Genomic DNA, 25,675 nt, shown 5'->3' with positions numbered 1-25,675 from the left:
ATTTTCTGAAAAATGAAAATGTTGGAGTTATGACTCCGGTTTCCTCCGGACAGCACAGATATGTATTTTCAACATGAAATGAAAATATTGTCAACCTTTTAAAAACACAACTGATAATTATTTATCAATCATTGGCAAATTAACTGCAGTTTTTAATATACATTTTAAAGTTGGAGGTAAAAGTGAATTGGCCCCACTACTCTTCAGTGTATGCCTCATATCTACAGTATAACCAGTATGTTTAACATAAATAAAACCATGCTTGTTGTTTTGAAATCACAACATATTTTAGGAGTCTGTTTAAAAAAAAGGGACATGTCAACACTAAACTTATGAGGTATCCTTGCAACAGCACATGTACAGGCCTACATTCTTTAGTTGATGATTAAAAAAGGTTAACGTTAAAAAAGGTAACCTGTTGGAGGTTAATATGATTTAGAATATTTCCAGAATTATAATTGAAATTATTATTTTTATTATAGAAACATTTCAGATTTCTGGAGAAGACAAATACTTTACAGTTCGACATAACAGATTTGTAAGACACCCTCAAATATATGCTTTTTATTTTTAAGCAACCAAAAGTGTGTTTGTCCTTCTTCGTTTCATCTGTGGTGTCTTAATTTAACGTAAGAGCTTTGGATTTATACCGAAGAGAGAAAAGTACATTTCTCAGACGGACAGTAATCTTCAGTTTAGAATGAGTGCAGTCCAGTTTACAGATTAAGTCCAGGATTTTTACAAATACCAAAACATAGATATCATCAGAATCCACATTGTGTACAGAATCCAGTCCATGATCTTTTTGGAATCTGATGATGGAACAAATTCCAAGTCAGTTCACTTAATGTTTCATACAATTATTTTCTTTATATTTTAGTGTTTATTCCTCATGTTTTAACATTTTTTAACATTTCTTTTTACATACAAGTGCCCAGATACAAATACCACAACATGACATAAGTTAACAACTGAAAACAGAGGTAACAGAGGTCATTTTCCTTCCAAAACAATATTTCAATGGATACTTTACAATTTGTTTGTTTATCCAATCACCAAGTTCATCATGTCCAGGATGCACTTGTCTTCCTAAAGTTGGTACAGCTTGTCCTTCAATAGTCAATCATCCAACGCAACGAGCATCCCAGTGCCAATACCTGCAACCCATACAATATCTGCTGACAGTGAGCAGTGAGCTGGTAGGAATGATCTGTATCCCACTTGGACCAACTTGTTCTATTGACACATCTTGAAAAGGGTTCAAATCATAATAAAATAAGGGACACTCAGGAAATAAGAGGGTTTTGGCAGCCATTAACTAGTCCACTTACTGTAACAAGTTCAACCACAGGCCAGCCCTTCCTCTAATTTGGCAATGCTATTAAATTGTCTCCAGCCCAATCAATGTACCACAGATTAGTGCTGTACGTTTGCCATCTGGTTCAAAATTGTCCTCATTAGCCAGAATATGAATCTGTGGTAAGGGAGGAAACAGACCCCCGAACAGCCTTTCCTCTTGTCCAACTTCGTCTTGCTTAGATGTTTATGTGACTTGTTGCAGCTAAAGGAAAAGTAGTAGTTCATAGTTCTTCAGTTCCCACCTTGCATGTCTACAAAATTTGGCTTGAAAGTCTCTCAGTCTTTGTCTAGACATTCAGGTTTTGGGTGAGAGGCCCGGCGTCCTCCATTTTCTCAGCCCCTGCTTGTCTATTTCCCGCTGTGCAGTCTGTCAGCAAGTCTGGCATGTTCCTCTTTACATTTAAGCAGTTTTTCTTTGAAGAGCACAGAAGGAGTTTGAGTTCAGAATGTATCAATGGTTGATGGCCCATATACTCAATTAGGTTCGACCCTCAATGCTACCAATAACATCACAGTGGGAATGATGTTACAACAAATGGCCACTACTGGCGTCACTGTAGCCGTGGCCAGTACTGTGACATGTCCCCTTCACCTGGAACTTGGACTGGAACTGAAACACCAGGGGAAATCAGACCTGAAACAATTAGTATAATAAGTATGGGTATCACACAAAAATAAGTACTTTTTTAGCAAGAGTCAAGACACATACAAGGTGCTTGCATAGACACTGTACTTACATGTTTGCTTGTTTTTAATTTAATATCTGTACTGTAAGTCAAGTAAGAATGATGTGATGTTAATGTACCTGTTGATGCGGAGGTCATTGATTGGCTGTTGATGTGTGGCTGCATATGGGGTGGAGTGTATGTGTCATAACTCCTCCCATTTATTGTTGGGCTGGTAGGCAGCATGCAGGAATAAGAGCTTTGACTTGATGCCTGAAAATATAAATGAATATATATCAGTAACTCCTTAATCTAGTACTCTGGTTCGCCACAGGGCTAGTAGTTAGCATTCGCGATAAGAGGTCTGACATTATTTATATGTTGATTAACAAATCAATTGGTAAACGTGCCTGTTAATAGCCTAAACTAAACTCTACATTTATACAAAGGAGCCAAATGGTAAAAAAAACATTATGGATGAAAGATTGGATATACCAGGCTATAGTGCTGTAGGCTTACTATTAACGAGACATTTTGTATGGAATTGATTTCATTAACATCTCAGTCATATACTGTACAAAGGATAATAGTATGGATTATGGAAATCCAGAATTAAGGTATATTTCAGTTTCAGCTCTACTTGGTGTTTCCAAATCGAATCAACAGATCGCTATTGAAGTTGTTATTGACTGTAAGGGAAGCGTGCTAGTACTGTAGGCAGGGCGTTCAGACTTCATTCAGACTTACTTGCATAGGCAGGCTAGTTGCCATACTAAAGCTGGGTATGGCTGGTATGCTGTAGTTGTTGGACAGAACTGATTCTGTCCTCCCCAACATGGACCCCGAGAAGGAAACTGACAGGGTGGATGGACAGAGACAGAGAAGGGACAAACATGACATAAGATGTCACTTTTCTCAGACATATCCCATAGTCTGACATGTCTTTTGTCTTGTTTTGATCATTTGCACGTAATTGATCATAATAAAATCAGATGTATGCTTCTGTGACGATAAGTGATAAGTGACAAAGTGTTGAGCGACATGTCATTTGAAAAACAAAACATTATTTTCAATGAAGAATGTGTTGTGGTGCATTGGAAATACATATATCGTGCTAGTTGACAGTACCTGGTGTTGCAGGCTGTGGTAGAGGTTGGTACACATTTGTATTGAAGCTACTACTAATGGGAATGTGGTTTGAGGAGTTGGATGCCTGGCGTCGTTGATTTCTCAACTTCTCCTCTCTCCTCCACTTTGCACGCCTGTTGGAAAACCACACCTATACACAACAAAATCCTGTGTTAATTTAACTCTGAGACCTTTCCGGTCTGGCATTTCCATACTAATACACAAATGTGCCAACGCTAATGAAATTGGCTCTGGCACATTTGTCTGTTTTCCAGTCTACAATTGTGACCAGGTCTAGCAAAATGGTCCTCATCTCGCCTATAATGAAAAGGCATAAAATGATAATAAACTCGATTTTTTTTTTGTGATTTTCGTTTTTTTCATATTAACACAGTTTGAATGTTGAAGAAGGTTTTCATTAAATGTATACATTTATAAGTCAAAGTAGGCTTGTTTTTTCGGTAACTTTAACACTGTTTTGGGGGCGGAGAGGAGCAGTTCCGAGATTTGCATGTAGTTTTGATTGGTCTTTGGAATGTCTTTGTCCTCAGGTTTCACGCTCTGAGCACCGCCCAATAGCGTGCTTGTGTGTTTGTAAACACAGAATTCTTCAACATGGCTATAGTATATGGAGGAGCATTTGGGATTTATAGCTACGGTGGACCGTGGAAGTAACTCTTAGGGCCGATTCATAATCCTATTTTACCGCTGTTTCGGCGCTGTAGTGCCGAAATGATTTCGGCTCGTTAGAAATTTTCAGTAGCACCGAAGAGCCGACTTTAGGACGGTACCCGCCCCCCCGAACCTCAAATGACGTCACATTGTAGGCTCTACAGCGCCGAACCGACTTTTATTCGGCTCTAACATAGGAGTATGAATCGGCCCTTAGTGTCTCTCGGCTGGAGATAAATGGACACCCGATGTCGGTGGGAGAGCAGGATAAGGGCCGATTCATACTCATATTTTACCGCTGTTTCGGCGCTGTAGTGCCGAAATGATTTCGGCTCGTCAGAAATTTTCAGTAGCACCGAAGAGCCGACTTTAGGACGGTACCCGCCCCCCCGAACCTCAAATGACGTCAAATTGTAGGCTCTACAGAGCCGAACCGACTTTTATTCGGCTCTAAAATAGGAGTATGAATCGGCCCTAACGCCTCTGCTGCTCACAGGCAAAATATCCCTGTCGTGCGAGGGGTTATACTTTACAGAAAATAAACAAAACCACGTACCTACTCGCCAAAATAAAGCCTGCTAGACCTAGGAAAAAGTCTATTCTCCGGGCTGGGAAACGTCTCCGGTCAGGTATTTTATTTCATGACAAAAATAGTGAATTTTAGAGAGAAGATGGGGATTCGGGAACAGAGACGCTTCCCAGCCTGGAGAATAGACTTTCACCAACACAAAACAGGCTTTGTTTCGGTGATTAGCGGAGTAGTTTTATTTATTTTCGGTAAAGTTGGCCCCCTCGCATAGCAGTGGAATTTATGGAAGAGAGAGACCAAGGCTAGAAGCTAGCTACGTAGCTAGCCTAGCTAGCTAGCTGTATGTGTGTCGTGTGTTAAGTGTTAATACAGATACACACGTAGTGTTTGTGCTTTTATAGACAGCATTTGTGTAAATGATTGAATACATCGTTCACATACGGCCGTCAGCACTGCTAGTTAGCACTGTTAAATCAACATCCGGTGAGGGGAGGATACGGATCGTGTATGTATGTGTATGGAAATCAGCGCATACAGTGGGTGGATGTAAGCCCTGCACACTAAATAGAAACCAGGCTCCACAGATTGCTTCATTGTTGTACAATTTCTGAGTTAATGACACAACAATAACTAATGTTTATTTACAACGGCTACAATTTGATTATAAACTGAACAGCTTCAGTTTCAATATGTGTCAACATTCCATCCAGTTCATTAACGCCCATTATGTGTGCCCATACTTATCCAGATGAACAAAATGACAGAATCTGGAAGATAGAGTTGATCGATTGCACATTGATAGCAATAGAATAAACCTACCTGTATTCGTGCCTCTGGCAGATCTATTTTAGCAGCAAGTCGTTCTCTGGCAAAGACATCTGGATAATGAGTTCTTTCAAATTCTGAAACGAAAACACATGTTACTTTAATATCATGTAACTGATATAGAAATAACCCAGTGTTATAATTTATCTTAATTATGAACTCATGGCTAACTATAGAATAGTCACTGTCACATATATTTATGTGGTGCTATCTTAGGCTTCAGGCAAGGCAAGTTTATTTGTATTGCAGATTTCAATTTCAACGCAATTGTGCCTTCACAAAACATTAAGAATAGAGAATCATTTTAAATTACATCCATGGAGAGTTAAGAATAGCTGAAATAAAACAGAAATGAGAGATTAAAATGTAACAAAAGGAGTGAACCCAAAATATCTCAAAAAATGCAGTGGCAAACAGAACATTCTTTAGTTTTGATTTATGCAGTTTTCTCTGCTTTACAGTATATATGTGGTGCATATAACACAGGACGCTGCATTCAAATCATAATATTATAATTGCTTCTAACTCAGGATCCAAATGTATCATGACAAATGTTCACCTTTCTCTAGCGCCTCTATCTGGTCCTGTGTGAAAGAAGTTCTGTTTCGCTGGAGTTTCCTCTTGAGCTGAAGTCTCATCTGAGTCTCTTCTGTATCTTCTCCATTAGAACTCACTGAATTGGTGTTTTCAACTCCCCCCGTCTGAGGACAATCTAGAGAGAGAGAGAGAGAGAGAGAGAGAGAGAGAGGTGATTAAAAAGAGTTTAAGCTAAGACATTATTAGCATAGAGCTTGTTTAAAGGACCCTCATCTAAGCTTCACTACACAGCACCACTCTTCTGTTCATTCTCTTCAATATGAATCCAGTTTAAATTAAGTGTTTGCAGAGCCTTTGAAGACAAGTCCTCTTGAATGAAGAGGAGAGCTGCTTTGCCCTGTAGCAGAAAGACGAGTCACTTCTCAAGAAACAAACGCATGGAGTGCTGCTTGTGTGTAAAATGGTGTCCCTCTAGTGCTCTTCAGTTTGGAGTTATTGAAAGACTTCTGAGACACTAAAAGAGAAGGTATAATAGATTTAATCAAAGTTCAAAACACAACAATGTGTTGCCTTCATCAGGGCAACTTCCCCTGCTTGAAGGCCATAACCACGATCCAATCATGATTCATACTTAATCAGTGTTGTAGTGCTACGCCCAATAAGACACATTCGTGAACACATGCACGCGCATTTGCGTGCACGTGCACACAACATGCACAGACACACACTATAAAACATGGAGATGTGTATAGCCTACTTAGAAACAGGGTTTACAATGCTTAACCGTATCCAAACAAGGAAATTAGAGTCAAAAACCATATTTTTGCCCAACATTTATTTTAGGCGCTAAACCCCAGCCCCCCCCCCCCCCCCCCCCCTGCACTTAACCCGTTTTGACCTGCGCTCAGATTCTAAAAATGTCTTCTACATCCTGACAGTTTTCTGAAAAAGCTATGTTTCTATGTCAGTCGTTCTTCGATTTTTCAATAGCTAAAGCATAACATAATGCTAACACCAAAAGGGGTTCCCACCCAAAATGGGTTAATTGTATAATGACATTACAGGGTCAAAATTTAACAGCCACATGGAGCTGCATTATAGGAGTGAGTCAGGACTCTCAGGACTTTTCAGTACAGTGTGTCCTCCCAAATACACCTGCAGGCCTGTTCCCTGTGCCTATCTCCCACCTGCTGTCAAACAGCATGAGCTTCACTGTATCCTCCTCAATGTTCATAACTGTCAGCAGTTTTGCAACATACCTTGATTCCCTAATAATATACTCTTCAGACTCTTCATAATAAAAAAAACCCTGGCTGGGTCATATACCAAAGACTGTAAAAATGGGACCCAATGCCTCCCTGCTTGACACTCAGTATCAATGGGTTGGATTGGGGGTCAAATCAACTAATGATTCCCGAGTGCCGCGCACGCTGCGGCTCAGAGATGGGTCAAATGCGGAGAACAAATCTCACTGCGGTAACGTGTGTGACTAATCGTACGACTTTGACTTTGTCACAATCCATAATGCAGAGACTGTGCCAGAGATGGTCCACCTCCATGACTCCAATAGGACATTATAGGAGCCCAAAAGCTTTTTTTAATCCCACCTGGAGGAGGCAACCAAACTCAGCAGTGACCATGTAACGTGACCAATCCCCTCCTATTAGGCCCCGGCCATTTGTACCAAACAAGATTTTCTGTTTTCTTCAAAACCCACTTTTTGCTGCTACTACTCGAGTCATGTAATCAACGTGTCAGATTTCCATTCCAATTGGCTATGACTGCCTTCCAAAGTTTGCAGGCCCTGGATAGGCAACTTGGCATGGCGGAAGTATTCTTAAAAGAAAGTATTCTTAAAAGAAAGTACTCTTTTAACTCAAGTACAAATCTGAGAAACATTCACTTGTGGTCACTTGTAATTTCCGACCGGAAGTATTTTTACTTGACTTGACTCAAGTAGTGGGGTTGAATTAAGCAATATTACACGAGAGGAGGTGGTTTAACGTCATTAATGCACGCCTGCGATGCTGCAGGAACGAGCCCTGCAGGGCGAGTTCCGAAAGATGTGTGACAGATGTTGTCACTACGACCACAAATGTCCCAAGAAATGCTTCCTCGAAACGACCTGTTGTATAATACTTGGTCCACCACTCTACTTAGACCTGAAAATATGAACACTCAGTGAGCTCCTTTCCTGCAGTTCCTGTTATTCCCACACCATCGTGGTCTCAACTCTACTGCCCCAGAATAACACAGCTCTTCATGCCATACAAGAGTTCAACAAAGGGTCTGTTATGGGGGTGTGCATTGGTCCCAAATGTTTGCTTGAATTCAATTGATCCACTCAACTGAGAAAATTCACATCAATTGATTCACAACATTCACAATTGATTGCACAATGTGCAAACTGTCAAAGTAGTAAGCTTTTTGAAATAAGACCCCTCTCTGGCATAACGCTAAGAAATATACACTGTAAATTGAAGTGATGGGATCTCCTGTCGGACACTTGGATCTTCTCATCAGTCAATCAACAGTCTGTGATTTATTCATGTGTTCCTCTCCCGTCATGAGAAATATGAACCTCCACATAAGCCTATACTCATAGTGGATGTTACAGCTTGTAAATTAATTTAAGCCATAATAGTAAAGATAACCATGTAGGCTATGTTACATGTGGGGAATTGTTTGATCCAGTGTTGCGCCGCTGCGTAATACGACATCCCCGCTATTTGTTTTATGTGTCTAAATCGCATCGCATTGATAATAATAAAAAAAGTCCGCCTCTGCCGCGGAGCAGGGAGAGAGAGCTTCATGTTATGACGAAGAAACCTGAAATCGATACTTATGCTGGGCTGCTAGGGCTTCTGGGAAATTGAGTCCAATGCAAGCGGACGGTGGTTTTGTCTCACTACAACAGCCTCCCAGCCCCCTCCTTTCTGCTTGGCAAGATGGCGGGTGGTGCGATCGTTCAAAAACAAACTGAGGAACGGATCTGGACCGGATTTTCACGGATCAAACGCCAAAATACTTCAGCGTATGATCTAAAGGTAATAAAACAATCCAGGCAGCGTAGGATATTTGATTAAAAGGCGGGTTCCGCGTGATGTGGCGTCAAACTGTTAATATTATCCATGCTTGAGAATATGCCCGGGGTCTTGGTATCAGTGTTGTTTTCGTCGACTAATACTATGATGAAGAATGTTCGTCAACTGCCTTTTTTCACTTGACGAAAACTGAATGAAAACTAAATGAAAACTAAGCTATGATGACTAAAACTAAGGCTAAATATACTGACAATTTCGTCAACAAATAAAAACTAGTGGACAAGAGATCCAGTATAAGTCATTTTACAATTGGTTGCATGCTGAAAATAGCAGATCTGCAAGCTTGTAGATCGGCTATTTTCAGCAAGTGTAAAAACAATCATTACGACGGCATCAAGGCCCGCCAAATTACATTTTAGTCGACTAAATCAACTGTAGATTTAGTCGACTGCTACAGTTGATTTAGTCGACTGAAATCTTATGATATCTAGTCGACTGAAACTAGACACGTTTTAGTCATATTTTTGTCACCTGGAATGTTTTAACATTCCAGGTGACTAAAATAATGACTAAAACGTTTTATTCCAAAGACTATATGACTAAAACTAAAATAGAAATTTGCTGCCAAAAACAACACTGCTTGGTATAAACAAACCATGGACCGTATAATATTCAAAACCTTTTTTATGAGAATGCATGGCAGTTTAGAATAGGTAATCTAGCTTAAGAATCATATTGGATGCGAGGCTGACTGGAGCTCTCAATAGAGTGTACATCATCTGTGGTGCTAGCCTAATTATTCATTATCCCCAGTAGATCAACAGTGACTGTGGAAAACAGAATGAAGGCATTGCTTAGTGTCACACTCAGTGAGGCGGAAACGGAGACAAATGGGACGAGACCGCACATGGCTGCTGCAATAGGCAGCCTTTTCACACACCCACACGAGCAAGCGCGCGCACACACACACACACACATGCACGCACACATGCACGCACACATGCACGCACACACGCACACACACACACACACGCACGCACGAACGCACGCACGCACGCACGCACGCACGCACACACACACACACACACACACACACACACACACACACACACACACACACACAAACTCCCAGAGCCAAATATATGGCACAGCAAAGTCTTGTTTTCTGGGAGAAATACAGTCAAATGATACATGTTTGTACTGTTGGAAGAGTGGTAGTGTAGAGGTATACTGTAGTATAGTACACAGTAAAATCCTGAGAGTTAATAATGTAACTGGTATTAGTAGTGATTGTAATTGTGGTACTATTATTAGTAATAGTGGTAGTAGTCTGACGTCATTTATGCATCCTTTTTTTTCTCCCCACAGTCTAAATTCCCATAGAATTGTGTAATATAATGTCAAATAAGAACTGTGTTCGAAACATAAACAAATGTGCACGGCGCTGTGACTCATAAGGATATGAAGCATCAACTGACAAACTCGCTAATGTTACTTCCACCGAATTAGCACAATTGTCTTCAGAAACAGACTCAAATATGAGTGACTGACTATCGTAACCGATACAAAGCCACCTCCCCCGACAATATCGCCGGGACAGTTTGTTTATTTTTGGACCACAATCCTTATGAGATGATTCTAAGATCGGAGCCCACAGTGTGCGAGCGTCTTCATTCCTTATCCTTGTATACTACTCGCTCGGCACCTGCCCAAGTTTGGGTTGGATTGTGCATGTCTTTGTACTTCTTTCATGATTCTAAGATGACCCACTGTTATGCTCCATAGTAGAGAAATTACTTCTGTGAACCAGGGGATGAACGAGTGATGTCAGGAATTCGGTAGCTAATCTATTAGTACCAGTATTAGTAAGACACCCTGAGGTCGCGTGCACGTGCACACATCCGCCTGGGTGACGGCAGACTGCTGGGCGAGCGCTGGCACTTTGGCATGGGGGGGTCAGATCAACATGGAATGTCAGAACAGGTCAGCTCCATATATGGAGATCTATATACCATCTATATATGGTGGCGTGACGTGTCACGAGATGTGACGTCACGAGGCGTGACCATATATGGAGGTGTGATGACACAAGGCGTGGCCAACCATATATGGAGGCGTGATGTCACAAGGCGTGACCAATAATATCTCCGTGGCAAGTGGTTGTAGTGATTGTAATAGTGATACTAGTGGTATGTAGTTTCTTACCAGAATTGGGTAGTGTCGTCCCGGGGTACCACCCTGACCGGCCTCCCCAGTTGGTCTGTCCATTGAGCATCCTGAGCTTGTCAAACATCCCATCAGCCCCCACTGTCCCCATCTGCGGTTTGTCAGTGACCAGGTTCCTCAACACACGGTTTATTGATGACACCTATAGGAACAGAGACAGTGAATGCAACCATACCATCCATTTAGTTTGTTATTGGGTGATATAAAACTACAATACAGGTCTTTTTTAAAGGAATAGTGATAGGCTAAGTTTAGCGGTATGTAAGGTAGAGAATGTTAATACGGTATAATTAGGATGTCCACAGTGGTTGGAGGTGGTCTACCTACATTTCTATTGAGAAATGTTGATCCTTGTATAAGGGTCATTGCCAACTACTGGTTGTAAATGATGGGCGCACTGGACAAGATGTGCCGCCATCTTTATTGTAGTTCAGACATTTGTTGCTATAGAGCGTCGCAATCCCGCCCCCTTTCATGACGACGTGAGACCCAGAAGTGAATTCCCTGTTCATTTTCTCCATAGACTTTTCAAAAAGTATTTATTTAAAGACGTTTACGCCACAGACAAAGCCAACTCGAGTTGTGACAAATCATGACAACAAACAGAACATTTTGGGCCGAACAAATAATTACTAAGAAGAAAAACAACAAAAATTGTTTTTCTAATTATTTGTTATGCCCGAAAAATTGTGTTTGTTGTCATGATTTCTCACAACTCTCGAGGGGGCGGGACTGCGACGCTCTATTGAGATGTTGATGATGGGCGCACTGGTCACTGGACTGGACAAGATGTGCCGCCATCTTTATTGTAGTTCAGACATTTGTGGCTATTACTAGAGAAACTTACACTAGGTATATTATCATTGGTACAGGCTCCCTCTGCCAGGAGCCTATCTCTGATCTCCCAGGCGAAAATGGACGGACACTCTCTCTTGTACTGGGCGATCTTCCCCACCACTTCGGGCGTCGCCACCCTGGGTTTGCTCCCTCCGATCGCCCGTGGGCGGATGGAGCCCGTTTCGTAATAACGGCCCAGGATCTTGCTCACGCAGCCGTTCGAGACCTGGACATAAAGACACAAAAGACAAATCACACACATTATTCAAGACTGGTTGCTTGGTTGAATGATGTTAAGGTTAGGAGGTGTTTAGGTGCTTACGTTTTCTCTCTCCGGCAGCTGAACGCTAGTGTCAGCTGGACTCTACAAAACAAGAAATAGGGCGGTAGAGCAATATGCAAAATGTAGACATGTAAACGTTATAATGCCAACAATTGGTTCAGTTTAAGTCATGATCGGCCTGCCTGTAGGCGCGAGGAAGGTAGATCAAATAGAGTATTACATGTATAAAGTACATTATTAACCTCAACATGCCTCTACAGTAATATGGCAAGCCAAGGTATATGTCAGTAATACTGTAAGCAGAAACTACAAAATACACAATTTGATTTGTTAGAAATATACATAATATATGTCATTGTAAACAGCAAAGGGAAAAACAAAACAGGGTCAGGGAGAACATCATAAATACAAGAGGTAGGTTTCATGCAACAGTAATGCAAAGATGTAAATGTAATGTAAATAATGATTTGAAAGTTATTAAAGTCAGCCGTTATTCACCGTGCAAGTTATTCAGGCAGGCATTTCGGCAGGTTTAAGCACACAGTGTACTGTATACGGAGTATAATGATAACATACCTGTAATATTCGTGATATGTCACAGGGTCGAGCCCCACTATGGGCAAGCTCCACTATCTTCTGCCTGGTAGAATCAGGTAGAGGTCTGCCATTCACAAACACACCTCCCAGCTGGTTAACTCCACTATGACCTGCACGCACGCACGCACGCACGCACACACACACACACACACACACACACACACACACACACACACACACACACACACACACACACACACACACACACACACACACACACACACACACACACACACACACACACACACACACACACACAAAGGGTTGGGGATCACTCATCAGCACTTGCATTTATTTTAAATAGCTGTGCTTTTTGTATGTTTGCATTTGTTTTGCAATGATTTCAGTTCAAGCATTAGGGAGATATCATGACGGGGACATCAGCAATGACGACAGAATTAGGTTGGGAATGACTGCAGCAAGCATGAGAGAGGAGGAGAGCGAAGAGAATAGTAGAAAAGTATAGAAACACCAAATCCACAGCAAACCACAGAAAGCCATTTCCAGATCTATCCACAAGGCAATTACTGTAGCACACGCTGATCTCTTATGTTATAATGATGTGTTACTATTACACAACCATCTCAATCCTTCTGGCCTTTGGCATGGGGGGTCAGATCAACATGGAATGAATTCTGTACTGGCCATATAAGGAGCATGTATTGAGTGTACAGGGTTTGATGAGGGCCCAGGTAGGGCCGGTCCTTAATTTTCGGGCCTGTTGAGAACTCTAGCTTTCGCCGGCTGCCGGGCGCGGCTGCACTAATAACTTTGGGGCAGGCCCGTCTATAGTTTGAAATTGGAATTGACAGGTATAACTCAAAAGGGAAACATCGAAGAGGAAGGATGGATGTGGAAGGAGCAACATATTGGAATGTCAGAACAGGTTCTGACATATATCCATATATGGAGATCTAAGGGTTTTAGGTTTGAGGTCAGGTCAGATGTAGAGTTGCTGGCACGAGACAAAATTAATAGTGTGGGAATTAAATATGGCAAGACCTACTGTAGGAGAGATTATGTGGTTAATGACAGTTAACAGTTGGGGCCAGTTAACACCTTCTCTGCTCCCTGGTGGAGGAAAGTCCCAGCGCTTGACTGCTGACCCGGATAGTGTGATGCACGTCCGTTTTTGACGTCCATTTTAGATGCTAAATATTAGCGTCAATGCTAGCGAGCTAAAATGAGGCCATCCTTGCTCTAGAAAACGCCAATGTTCCAATCGAGATCACCGGACAATTAATCAGGCGTTTTGTTAAAACCATGGAGAACCGTTGGCCTAGTCGATGCCAAACTGTGCACACACACTCCCTGGATGCCAACGACGAACCTCTGCACCAATTCCATAACAACCACTTATAGCACCACCACGAGGCAGATTTTTGCAAAACACATTTATTTATATACTCGCACACATTTGATCCATACATCACGCAAATCAGTATACACCATCTCGAGAAGTGCACCTGTCCACTTCTCCATATTCCATAAAATTGTCTTCCAAAGTTTGCAAGATGGGTCCATTTTTAACAAAATGCCTCAAATCATGAACGCAGAGTGCAATTTTAGGGAAATCTTTCATGCACATTCCCACTATGCCGAGGAAGAAATGCCACTTTACATTTTTCCAAAAACGCTCCTATCCTGGTGGAGACCTGTACCCCGAGGGGCACTTTTTCTAGTTTGACAGTGTGTTTATCTTCTAACTCTTAGCCTGCCGCCATTAATTAATCCCTCGATTGCGTATTGCCATGGTTTAATCACGCGTGACACTTACTTTGAAGAGCCAAATATCCGTATCGCATTTTACTATGAAACCATTCCGTGTGTGTTGACGAAGCTGTGTGCTCGTTCTCTCGGTCGGTGGTGGAAAAAGTGGACCGCGAGTATCACAGCGCCTGCTACAGGCCGTTGAAAACGCTTGTCTGGGACAAAGCGTCCTCTGCAATGTCGCTTCTGTGAGATAAAGCCGTCTGAAACCAGAGCCGGCAATGTAAGTGGATGCGCGCGCATTTTCAAAATGGCCGCGCCCATTGTGTCAGAAGCATAACAAAGCTAACTGACGGTAGATTTCGATACGATCGTATTAAAACATGCATTAATGAATACATCGCTGTTAAAACGGCTTTTCCGTTTGTGGCAGGCTACAAGATTCTACGTTTTAAAATTCCTATGTTCCTGGCGGGTAAACGATTAAGATGTATTGATGAGTAATGTAATATAACGTATTACAGTTTTTCTCAATCGCTTGTACTGGATGTATTGTCCACTAGTCCCTTCCTAACATTTTAGTCTACTTTTTATTTGTTGACAAAATCGTCAGTATATTTAGTCTTAGTTTTAGTCAACGTAGCTTAGTTTTCATGTAGTTTCCATTTAGTTTTCGTCAGTGGAAAAAGGTAGTCGCCGAACATTTTTCATCGTAGTTTTAGTCGACGAAAACAACACTGCACTCTATAGGAGGCAGAGACGTCTATCAATGGGTTTGTCTGTTTGTCTTTCTCTTTGTGGGCGCTAATCCTGCAACCCCAGCAAACTGAAACTTTTTACATGATATCAACCTTTTGAAGTGTTTTATTCTTTTGTATTGTTAACTTTTTAAATACTTTTTTTATTAAAAAATGTTTTATAGGCTACTTTAATATTTAAGTTTTTTAAATTACTTTAGCACAGGAAGTCAATAAAGGTGGTTTGGGCTGAAACTCAATGCCCAATATGACAACATCACAGTACTGCCGTGATAGACTGTATAAACGGTGCTGTATGTGATATTTCTATGTTAAATAGCTCTATAGTCTGATGGTAGCCTAATCATTTACTATATATTTTGGCAGAATACCAATTTCACCCAAGAATCAGGAGAGAGAACTCATGCATCCTGAGCTACTATTATACAAGATACAAAGTGGAATTGAAAGTGACGATACAAAAACAGCAGCAGACAAAGTTCGAACTGAAACACTAACACTGATATTGAACAAACACTGAGTCTACTCTATAGCAATGACTGCAATAGAGCTTAATCTTTTAACCAAATAAAATATCACTCACACCCCATTAACAGACTGGTGTGTCCAAGTGCCTGTTTCACCTATATGTGCCGGGATAGAACAGGAACCGAGCCAGTCTTTTATCTCTTTCTATTACTGCGTGAAATCGCTGCATGCATGCATGTGTGCGTATCTTGAGAACCATCCGTCCGACTGACTTCAAACTCGGCATTCGTGTCCCGAGGGAGTCAGTTGGATAGGCAGTTGTCCAGAACCACCAATGTAAAGCAAACATTAACCACTACAAACCAAATAATAAGCGTGAACCACAAACCCCCACAAACCCTTTACCAGCTCAGTGGCCCTGTGGTTAGAGTGTCTTAGGTTGTCTTGTCTTAGGTTAGACTGGGAGGTCGGGGTTCGATCCCCGGCCGGGTCATACCAAAGACTCTAAAAATGGGACCCAGTGCCTCCCTGCTTGACACTCAGCATCAAGGGTTGGATTGGGGGTAAGTCCCTGCGACATACTAGCGTCATGTCCAGAAGGTGTACTTGTACATCAAGCTGCCTCACGCTACAGAAACAGGAGATAGGTTCCTGCCCTATGGGCCTCATGGCTCGGCAAGGCTACTTACTTTACTTACAAACCCCTTTGAAGGGTATACTGTAGGCATCATGTACAGGCAAATCTAGTAAAAACATCTAATTCAACTTTTGAATGTAAAACAAAGTGTGGATGCCAATGTGGATCAGCTGGGGATCAGTGTGTGTCTAGAGGCCAATTCAGCAAACACTAAACGCTGTTTATACAGAGGCCTCTTAGTGTGCTCACGTCCTTGCTTCATTTCCTTTAATCCCTGCTTATCTCCTTTCCTCTATACCAGGGGTTCTCAACCCGTGGGTCGCGACCCCTCGGGGGGTCGCCAAATTAGTTTGGGGGGTCCCCAAATTATTTTCCAAAAAAAAAAAAGATTTAGTTTTTAAAAAAAAAAATCACGATTTTTCAAAAATAGCAGACCTACAAGCTCGTAGCGCGCCACTCGGTGGCGCGCTATGAGCTTGTAGATCTGCTATTTTTAAATAGCTAAATTATAACAATGCTTAAAACACCAAAAGGGGTTCCCGCCCAAAATGGTTTAAGGTTATTGTAGCAGTCAATTTATATTGGGGGGCGGGGGTCCCGAGACATTGCCAAAGCATTTCCGGGGGTCCCCGGCCAAAAACGTTGAGAACCCCTGCTCTATACTACTTTTGAATTCTGGACTTACACCGTTGTCATGGCCTACACTTATACAGCACAGCACAATAAAGTCCATAGTGTTCATTGAACTCAGAAGGAACCAAATGAACTCTGTAAAGGGTTCCATTTGTTCTCATTCCACTCTTCTCAGTCAAATGAAAGGGATATTTCACTTAAAATAAAAATAAAACGTTTTTTTCCAGTATTTTGATATTTGATATACATTTTAGCTGCCCTGCCCCCTCCTTCCTAACAAACCCATTGTAACTTCAAACTCCATTTTAACCTAGATTCATCGAAAACACCCAACCTTTTTTTCTGGTGACTGATATGATACTGCCCTCCTAATACGTTTCATTTATTTAAAAAGGGAGAAAAGGGAAAATGAGCAGCAGCAGCCTGAGAAATAAAAAATATATTAAAAATAAATAAGTAATAAATAAATAAAACACAGGCACCTCACGTATTTGGAGGGCAGTATCAGATACCAGGAAAAAGGACAGGTGTTTTCGATGACAATTAACATGGTTTAAATGGAGGTTGAAGTTACAATGGGTTTGTATAGGAAGGGGGCAGCAAAAATGAATATCAAATATCTAAATACTGACATTTTCCATGTCCTCTATTTAGAGTTAAGCCCAAGACTTTGTCGAAGGTGTCACACTTCGAAAATAGTCGACTTGTAGGTCGACTATTTTCGACGTGACGTGGATGTGAGCTTGTACACATTTCTGCTATTTTAGGTGCGTGGTACCATAAATTAGACTTCAGTCTCAGTCTATGAAGATACCTCACCTGCTGTCAACACGAAGACTAAACAATATCTCAATTATGTAAATTACTGTCTGGATAAAATGCATAAACATTAGCATATGTTTACGTTCAGACACCTGGAGACTGTCATTTAGTCAACAGTTATTAGTTCTTGTAGCACATGGCAGGAACAAATGTTACATCCACGATGTACATAATTCATTCTGAATGTGGTCATATAATTACAAATATCACTGCATACATTAAGCAGAATTAGAAACAGAAAAGCTAAAACAACATCTCTGAATTTTATTTGAATTAAAACGCAAATGATATGTTCTTTAAAAGTTTAAATTATGACACTTAATTAATGTATTATTATTATTATTATTATTGTTAATATTATTATTATTATCATTAATAATAATAATAATAATTTATTTCTGTCCAGAGATGTCATATTTCCTTCCATGTGCAGGTCTTATTTTTTTTTTATTTATTTTTTTATGTTTTTTATTTTATTATTTTTAACACAGCATCCAGAGGTGGTGGTTTTACCTACAGGCTAAAGCCCTGTGCTGTGATGTTGCAGAGATTAAAGCAGGGATTAATATTAAATCAATTGTCCATTGTCTGCTAATGGCCCAGGGGGGAAGCATATTGCACATTCATAAACCTCTCAACGTGGTCTTGATAAATCATACAACCACCTGCCAGCCACAAACACACCCCCATCACATCACGAGACAGATGCCACACATGCAGCAATGTCCTCATTGTTAACTCTGAGAGCATTGTGGCAGACCCATATGAGTCCATTTGGACCAATTCAACCAATTTAGCTGCATGGTTCAATTTGATACACTTGCGTCGCTTCGCACCGCGTTGTGAGCTTGTAGTAGTTCACTAAACATTTGTTCTCTAATTGGAATGGTCTAATTTCTTCATGAAATTATGAAGAAAAATCATTGAATTTGTTTTTAATTCATGAAACATTTTGCTTTTTTGGAAATATATATATATATTTGTTGAAATAATAATAATTAAAAACAAAATGTAGGAAAGAAAAACAATACAGGGACCCATAAAAATGTGTCTACGACCTACAAATGGGTCCCGACCCACTGTTTGGGAAACAGTGGGTTATTTGGTTCCGTTTACACACTCGCAAGGCTAGCGTTAACACTGAGGATTATGCTGTGCATCGCATCACTGACACAGTCATGTTCAACATCTCAGCTATTGGCTTATTTGAAGTGCAGACGCTCTTTTGTTTTATCTGCTAACAAAGGTCAAACGAATAACGAATGTAACTTCTGTTTGAAGAATCTTCCCAAGGGTTATTGTTTGCCCTTTGTCTATGAAATCATGTTTTCTCTCTCTCTCTTTTGGATGGATCCTTTTCCCTGGATAAATTCTACCCTGTCATTTCCCAGTCCGAGATCATGTTCAGCTTCTGTTTTAGGGTTGAGTATTTCCCCTTCTATAAATCTTAATCACACTGCCATTTCCCAGAGGTATATAAGTCCAGGCTTCTCCTCTATTGACAGAGAATTAATAGACAGACATATGGAGTCAATTTGGCTTGGTCCCTCAGTGTTCTCACAGGGGAGTTGATACACACACACATGCACGCATACACACACACACACACACGCGCACGCACGCATGCACACACACACGCGCGCGCACGCATGCACACACACACGCACGCACGCACGCACGCACGCACGCACGCACGCACGCACGCACGCCCGCCCGCACGCACGCATCCACGCACACACACACACACACACATTCAAAGGCCTTTGGGAGCGGCTCAGAGCAAGACACAGCAACCTTCAATTTAAATTACCATCAAGTTCATTCACACCAGAACTAACAGCAATTAACTTTCAATTCAGGGAGTGGGTTTCCTTCAGCCTTCAAACATCTTATCCTATATTTTATATATGATCTGTAGAATCACCACCACAGGTTCACTTCCAGGCAGCCATGCCTGAGATGAGAGCTCACAGCCTGGTGAACAGGACAAGAGCAGACGAGTATCTTGAGGTGGTTTTGATGTGGTTCTAAAACTTCCATGATGTACAACATGGCGGGTTTAGGCAGACTCACTAGCAGATACCATCGAACCCTGGACCATCGTACTATTATTGAATTAATGACAGTTGTCTGGAGGAATGGGATATATTATTATTATTAGTGTTAGTGTTAGTTTCAGGGACCCCCAGACTCCCCCATACAAGTGTGTGAAATATTATGTTAGGGTTACTGAGCGGAACATGCACCTTCAAAAAGAACCCAGAGCCCATTTCCACAACCAGGTTATAATTACCTATTTAATTACCCTGTCAAATAAATGATTATTTCTGACCGGCACACCAAAGACATAAGGAGGAGGAAATATCATCTCACATATGCATATAGTATATCGGTCAAGCACATACTGTTCACAATTAATATATAGTACTATTTAATAGTACTGGATTTGGAGGATATTGGTCAACACTTAGACCTATTCATATATTTTTAGAGAGTGAAAGAGAACTGAACAGACACAGGCAGACACAACACAGAAAAGAAATATTGAATAGTAGTCTGCAGTATTTAGCTTCTTTTTTTTTAAGCAAAGGAGTTAGTTGACAGGTTTTTCATCCACACACCTCGTATTTAAAGAAATATCCACTTCTTGAATCAACAGACTGTAAAGTGAATTGCAAGCCAAGCAAGGTGACAATATGAGCTCAGGCCATCACATCTCTGTAAGCAAACACATCATCACTGTCAACCCCCAAAATTAAAACAACAAAAACAAAGTCAAATCTCTAGGAATTATGGAGGAAGAACATCCGTTTCCTCATTAAGACCGTCTGACCGTAATTTCTGTTGCCTAGTTTGCTACCGTATGTGTCCTTAATAGAAATAAGTATACTGGAGTTTTTTTGTGTCTATCCTTTTAGATATGTATGACTGTACTCATTGTTGCATTTCTGTCCAATAAAATATTCAATCAATCAATCAATCCATCAATGGGTGCCTTTTTTTAAGCATACTCAAAATAACAAGCTCCATGCAAACTCACATTTCATGCAAGGAAAAGTTATAATAATAAAGTAGCCTAACAAACACAACAAACAGTAATGTATACATCCAAGCTAGGGTGGAAGAAGATGTAAGAAGCAGTGCATTGTGGGGTTGGTATTGGAAGGAAAAGAATGATGGGAAGGGAAAGAGAGAGATCATATCCATTCTTACTCCATCGCTTGACCAAAATTAAGAACTGATGTAAAAGTTAACAACGAGATGCGATGCGACGTGTTGTTAGCTTGTAGATCAGTTCTTTCAGACAAGCAACATCAGATATATAGAGAGAGACAGACATAATGTATGAGAGAAAGAGGAAGAAGTGTCTCACACACCTTCGTTACAGACGGCATACACCTCTTGTCCCGCAGTAAGAAAAATTAAATCATTTATTTTTCATTGTCATTCTGAACCAGCATCTATAGATAAGTGTAGTTGTTGTACATTTCTTTGTTTTAAAGCAGTAATGTAATGTATGCCTTTTAAAGGACGCAACAAAATGCTCTGTTGAGAAGATGCATATATTCAGAAAGTGTCTCTGACAGATATGTTTTTTTTCCCTTTCTAAGCTAAATTATTACCACAGTGATATTTTCTGTAAAATACATGAATTCATAACTTATAGACTCAAATTTGGGCTCAAGTTTGTACAATAATATGGGTAATAATAATAATAATAATAATAATACCTATATACCTATTAATAATTGAACCTTTATTAATACCCATAGGTAAAGTCAGTTGTAACTCAGTTTCTTTAAACAGATAGGCCTGAAACACATGCAAAGGCGGAGAGATGGTGAATGAGTGTTAAGGCTGCATGTAGTGTCACTAGGAGTCTTTTCGGGTTGTAGGTGCCTTGCCCAAGGGCACCTATACAGTGTCAATGAGGTGAACTAACGGCTCTATACACTACGCTGAGCTTTTTTTTTTTTTTTAAACAGATATTGTATTATCCTAGGCAGACAGTACAGTCAACTATAAAAGAGCAGATCGGATGAACTGACTGCACTACAGACGAGACACCCATCTGCTATTATTCATTATATCGACTCAGGTGGAAAACATTTACAACCGCCCACCTGTCTCTGTCATCCATACACTCTCTCCTTCTTTTGTATGTCATGTTTTGCTGCTTCATATTTTCTAGCGACATGCTATTTTAGAATAACTGTGATAGAGAAAATGATCCGTCTTAATTATGTGTTTTATATGGTATCATCAGTATCATTTGCTGTCCTTCCAAACATACCTCAGCTATTTAGCCCTGTCTCTGCATCTCTGAGATGTTTAGCTCATGATGATGGACAACTGGCTGACTGTCTGGTTTCATGTTGAATTGTAATCATTCATGGGTTGTGTACAAATGTGAAAATATTTCCTCGAAGTGTATGAGCATTAATTGTAAAATGTTGTAAATACTTTTTTCCACAGCTACATTGGCTAATAGCCTACATACATGTAGATAGATAGATAGATAGATAGATAGATAGATAGATAGATAGATAGATAGATAGATAGATAGATAGATAGATAGATATTATACATAATTCTCTTTGAATACAATTGAAATATATGTAGAATGGAATGATGGTAATATATCAAATAGTTACTATACCAATAATATTATAGATTTGTGACTTACTGTTTTGCATCATGGAGGCCACACCAGTCTCCCAGCTGGACCGGCTACTGTAATCTGTTTTAACAGAGAAATTAAAACATGTGTTAGTACATTATATATAGAAAAGAGACAAACACAACACCATTCTGAGATGAAGAAGACATACAGCCAAGTCTAGCTCCTCATAAGAAGCTTTGGTTTTGACGTATAAACCTATCACTGGAAGACAAACTTAAAATGTTTTGAAGGCGGAATCTGTAGAATCATATTTCTAACGGGGGGGAGAGGAACTTTCTGCCAGCATTTAGCAGTTTGCAAAGTGTGACTGAAAGCCATGCATAACTTTATGGATATTAGCATAAATCAGCATATGAACCAATCACAGGATAGCAACTTGGCATTGTACCACCAAGTCTGACAATGCATTTGTCTTTTCTATGCAGAGCTTTAACTCATAACGCTGTTTCGTTTTCAAGATCTTCACAGTAAAATCCCTTGGTTTACAGAACTTTTATTTAACCCATTTAGGCCTGACGTCGAAATAAAAAAAAAGTCTTCTGAAAGAATATATAATCAAAGATGTGTGCCGCATTTTCAAAAATAGCAGACCTACAAGCTCGTAGCGCGCCACTTGGTGGCGCGCTATGAGATTGTAGATCTGCTATTTTTCAATAGCTAAAGTATAACATAATGCTTAGTTAAATCACCAAAAGGGGTTCCCACCCAAAAAGCTGAAATCTTAGACCGACTTAGTTATCTGTACGCTCATAACGATTACAGTTGACTGTTTCATTAAGGTGAAAGGCGATTAATGCATTCATTATAAAACTAAGTTCACACATAAACGGTGGATTTTAGGGTTGGGAGGGGGGGGGGGGAGCCTCATAAAATAATAATAATAATCCAGTTGGATACAACCCAAAGTTCAGATGACTGTCAAAGAGAGAAGAGCAACTCTGAGAGGATGAATGAGACTCCTGTGTTTGGACATTGTCAATGTGCTTCTCAGCCAGCATGCAGCTTGTTTCTCAACTTTGCCCATGCAGATTTCAACACTGAGGAGACAGAAGAGTCTAACCCGACTGAAGCTTTCTGTTGGTAATCTCTCCCTGCCACACGCTGTCTGCCACGCTTGGCTGGCCAGGAAAAAGAAAGGCAGAGGACAGACTGAGAGAGGGAAAGCGAAAGAGAGGGAGGCGGGGCTCTGTAAGTTTGGGCAGTTAAGTGTGTGGCGTAGAGGGGGGAAATGGAGGACAGGGGGAAAAAGAGAAAGAGTGTTGTGACAAAAGTGTGTGAGTGTGTGTGTGTGTGTGCGTGTGTGAGTGTGTGAGTGTGCATGTTTGGGGATGGGGTGCACAGAAATGACAACAATGGCGTCTGTAGTGCTGTCTAGTGCAACCCCGCTGAGCGCACAGCAAGGCCCAACATCCCTCTACAACCCCTTAACAGTAGCGCGGTGACAGTAGTTACACAGTTAACTCAACCATTACAGCTCCACAACATTGCAACTGGCCATTGATTTACGGCTCTTAGAAATCGAACACCACATTCATAATTTTTGTTCCTAAACAAAATTGTAGTCTTGTTATTCACCTCTTTACACAGTACCACAACACTCTCCCATAACAGTTTTGATCTACCATGCTCATTCAGCATTAGAATGACTCCATAACAAGAGAATGCACTCACATGTTGCATGGTACAAGAAGCAGGTATAGGTGTATGTGAACATTATGGGATGTGAGATGTGCTACGGTGTCAAGTCAACAATGTCTTGGTCCTCCTGTGTGTCATGAGAATGTTATGGTAACACCATAGTAAATATGACAAGAGTTAGACAGTTTAGGAGTGATCATGATTGCTGTCTAAATAAGCCTAAAGCCCAAATTTTACTTTGTTTAGTTTATACTTGATAGCCTTTCATTGTCAGCTTGAAAATCTGTGATTTTCAGTGAGCAACATGCGCAAGTATAAATTAGGCTTATCAAGCATGAGTATTGAAGAAGCTGAGGTCTTAGACCTGGTTTTGGAAGGGAATGGCTGCTTGGGTGGGCAGGGTCAGTGACAATCCTGTGTCATGCCAGCGCCTTGATAGAGGGCAATCGACGGCAAATGACCCCAGCTCAGCAGTGCGGAGTGCAGACCACACTAGGCCGGCCCGGTACTGGGAATGAGAGGAGGTGGAGCCGCATTTGACTGGGATGAACATAACGTGGGCATGCTTCCAATTACAGATCTATCGAGAACTGCTTTGAGGTGTTGAGCATTCTCAGTTGCTATACTGGAGAAGCATCCTCAATTGCGTTTGGTTAATCAGGAGATGGTCTCCACTTGAGGGCAATGTGACGTGCTATACCCGAAAGATTGAATGACTCAGCTGGCTATAGAACTTTAGCCACAAAATCTCAAACATTTGGGCTCCTTCACAGCTCATGGCATCCATTTTGGGGCGCACGCACGCACGCACATACGCGCACACACACACACACACACACACACACACACACACACACACACACACACACACACACACACACACACACACACACACACACACACACACACCGCTTTTGAGTCCATGGTCCCATTTTTGTTTGTGATGGTTAATTTACAGCAGAAACGTGAGCAAAGTCAGACAATAGAGTTGATGTCAACCCATTGCAGGGAACTCATGCTAAGAAAAACTGATTTATACTTTGTTGCTCGACAGGAAATTACACATTTTCAACTGAAAAGTGTATTTTTTTCAGTTGAAATAATGTTTCGTTAAATAACATTTGTCCAAAGGGGTGTGCAACAAAGTATAAATTCTCCTACTTCTACCTTCCTCCCCACATTTTTTGGTTTCTACCCTTACTGTCGTCTTCAGACACAGATGAGGGACACAAAATAAATAAAGAGTTGTCAAATATTATGGACACCACTGTGAAATGTTTCTACTCCTGCATACTGACCAGCTTGAAAGCAGAATGCATACTATAGCCTAATGCCTATCGACAGTTTTAGCCAAAAGACAAATTCAGCAACAGGTTTTGTTGCTGATTTCTTTTTTTTTTACCGGAAAAACGTCATAAAGCTATTTAAAGGGGCTTTTCCCTTTAATTATACTTCAGTGATTCAATAGCAGGATATTACCACATAACACATACACTATGGCCATGATCCTGTGCCCGCAACAACGCTTTTCTTTCAATGAAAAGCGAGAGAATGAACGAAAGAGACAAAGAACGAGAGAGGGGGTGGGACAGAGAGTGAGATAGAGAAACAGAGTAAGAGGGA

At 40.8% G+C, this 25,675-nt stretch overlaps 1 protein-coding gene across 1 annotated transcript; it reads right to left on the bottom strand.

Moving 5' to 3' along the window:
* Positions 1-1,910: 1,910 nt before the first annotated feature.
* LOC306923180 (paired box protein Pax-6-like) lies at positions 1,911-24,605 on the bottom strand (the record flags this gene model as incomplete). Its single annotated transcript, XM_079501208.1, has 13 exons — positions 1,911-1,993; positions 2,165-2,297; positions 2,772-2,878; positions 3,153-3,303; positions 5,173-5,255; positions 5,738-5,890; positions 10,965-11,127; positions 11,833-12,048; positions 12,682-12,812; positions 21,108-21,131; positions 22,418-22,471; positions 23,475-23,532; positions 24,417-24,605. The coding sequence occupies 13 exons, from the start codon at positions 24,603-24,605 to the stop codon at positions 1,911-1,913; spliced, it is 1,545 nt and encodes a 514-aa protein (XP_079357334.1).
* Positions 24,606-25,675: the final 1,070 nt, after the last annotated feature.

This window comes from Electrona antarctica, assembly GCF_951216825.1.
Source record: "Electrona antarctica genome assembly, chromosome: 5".
NCBI lineage: Eukaryota > Metazoa > Chordata > Actinopteri > Myctophiformes > Myctophidae > Electrona > Electrona antarctica.
This window is presented reverse-complemented; position numbering and strand designations above follow the sequence as displayed.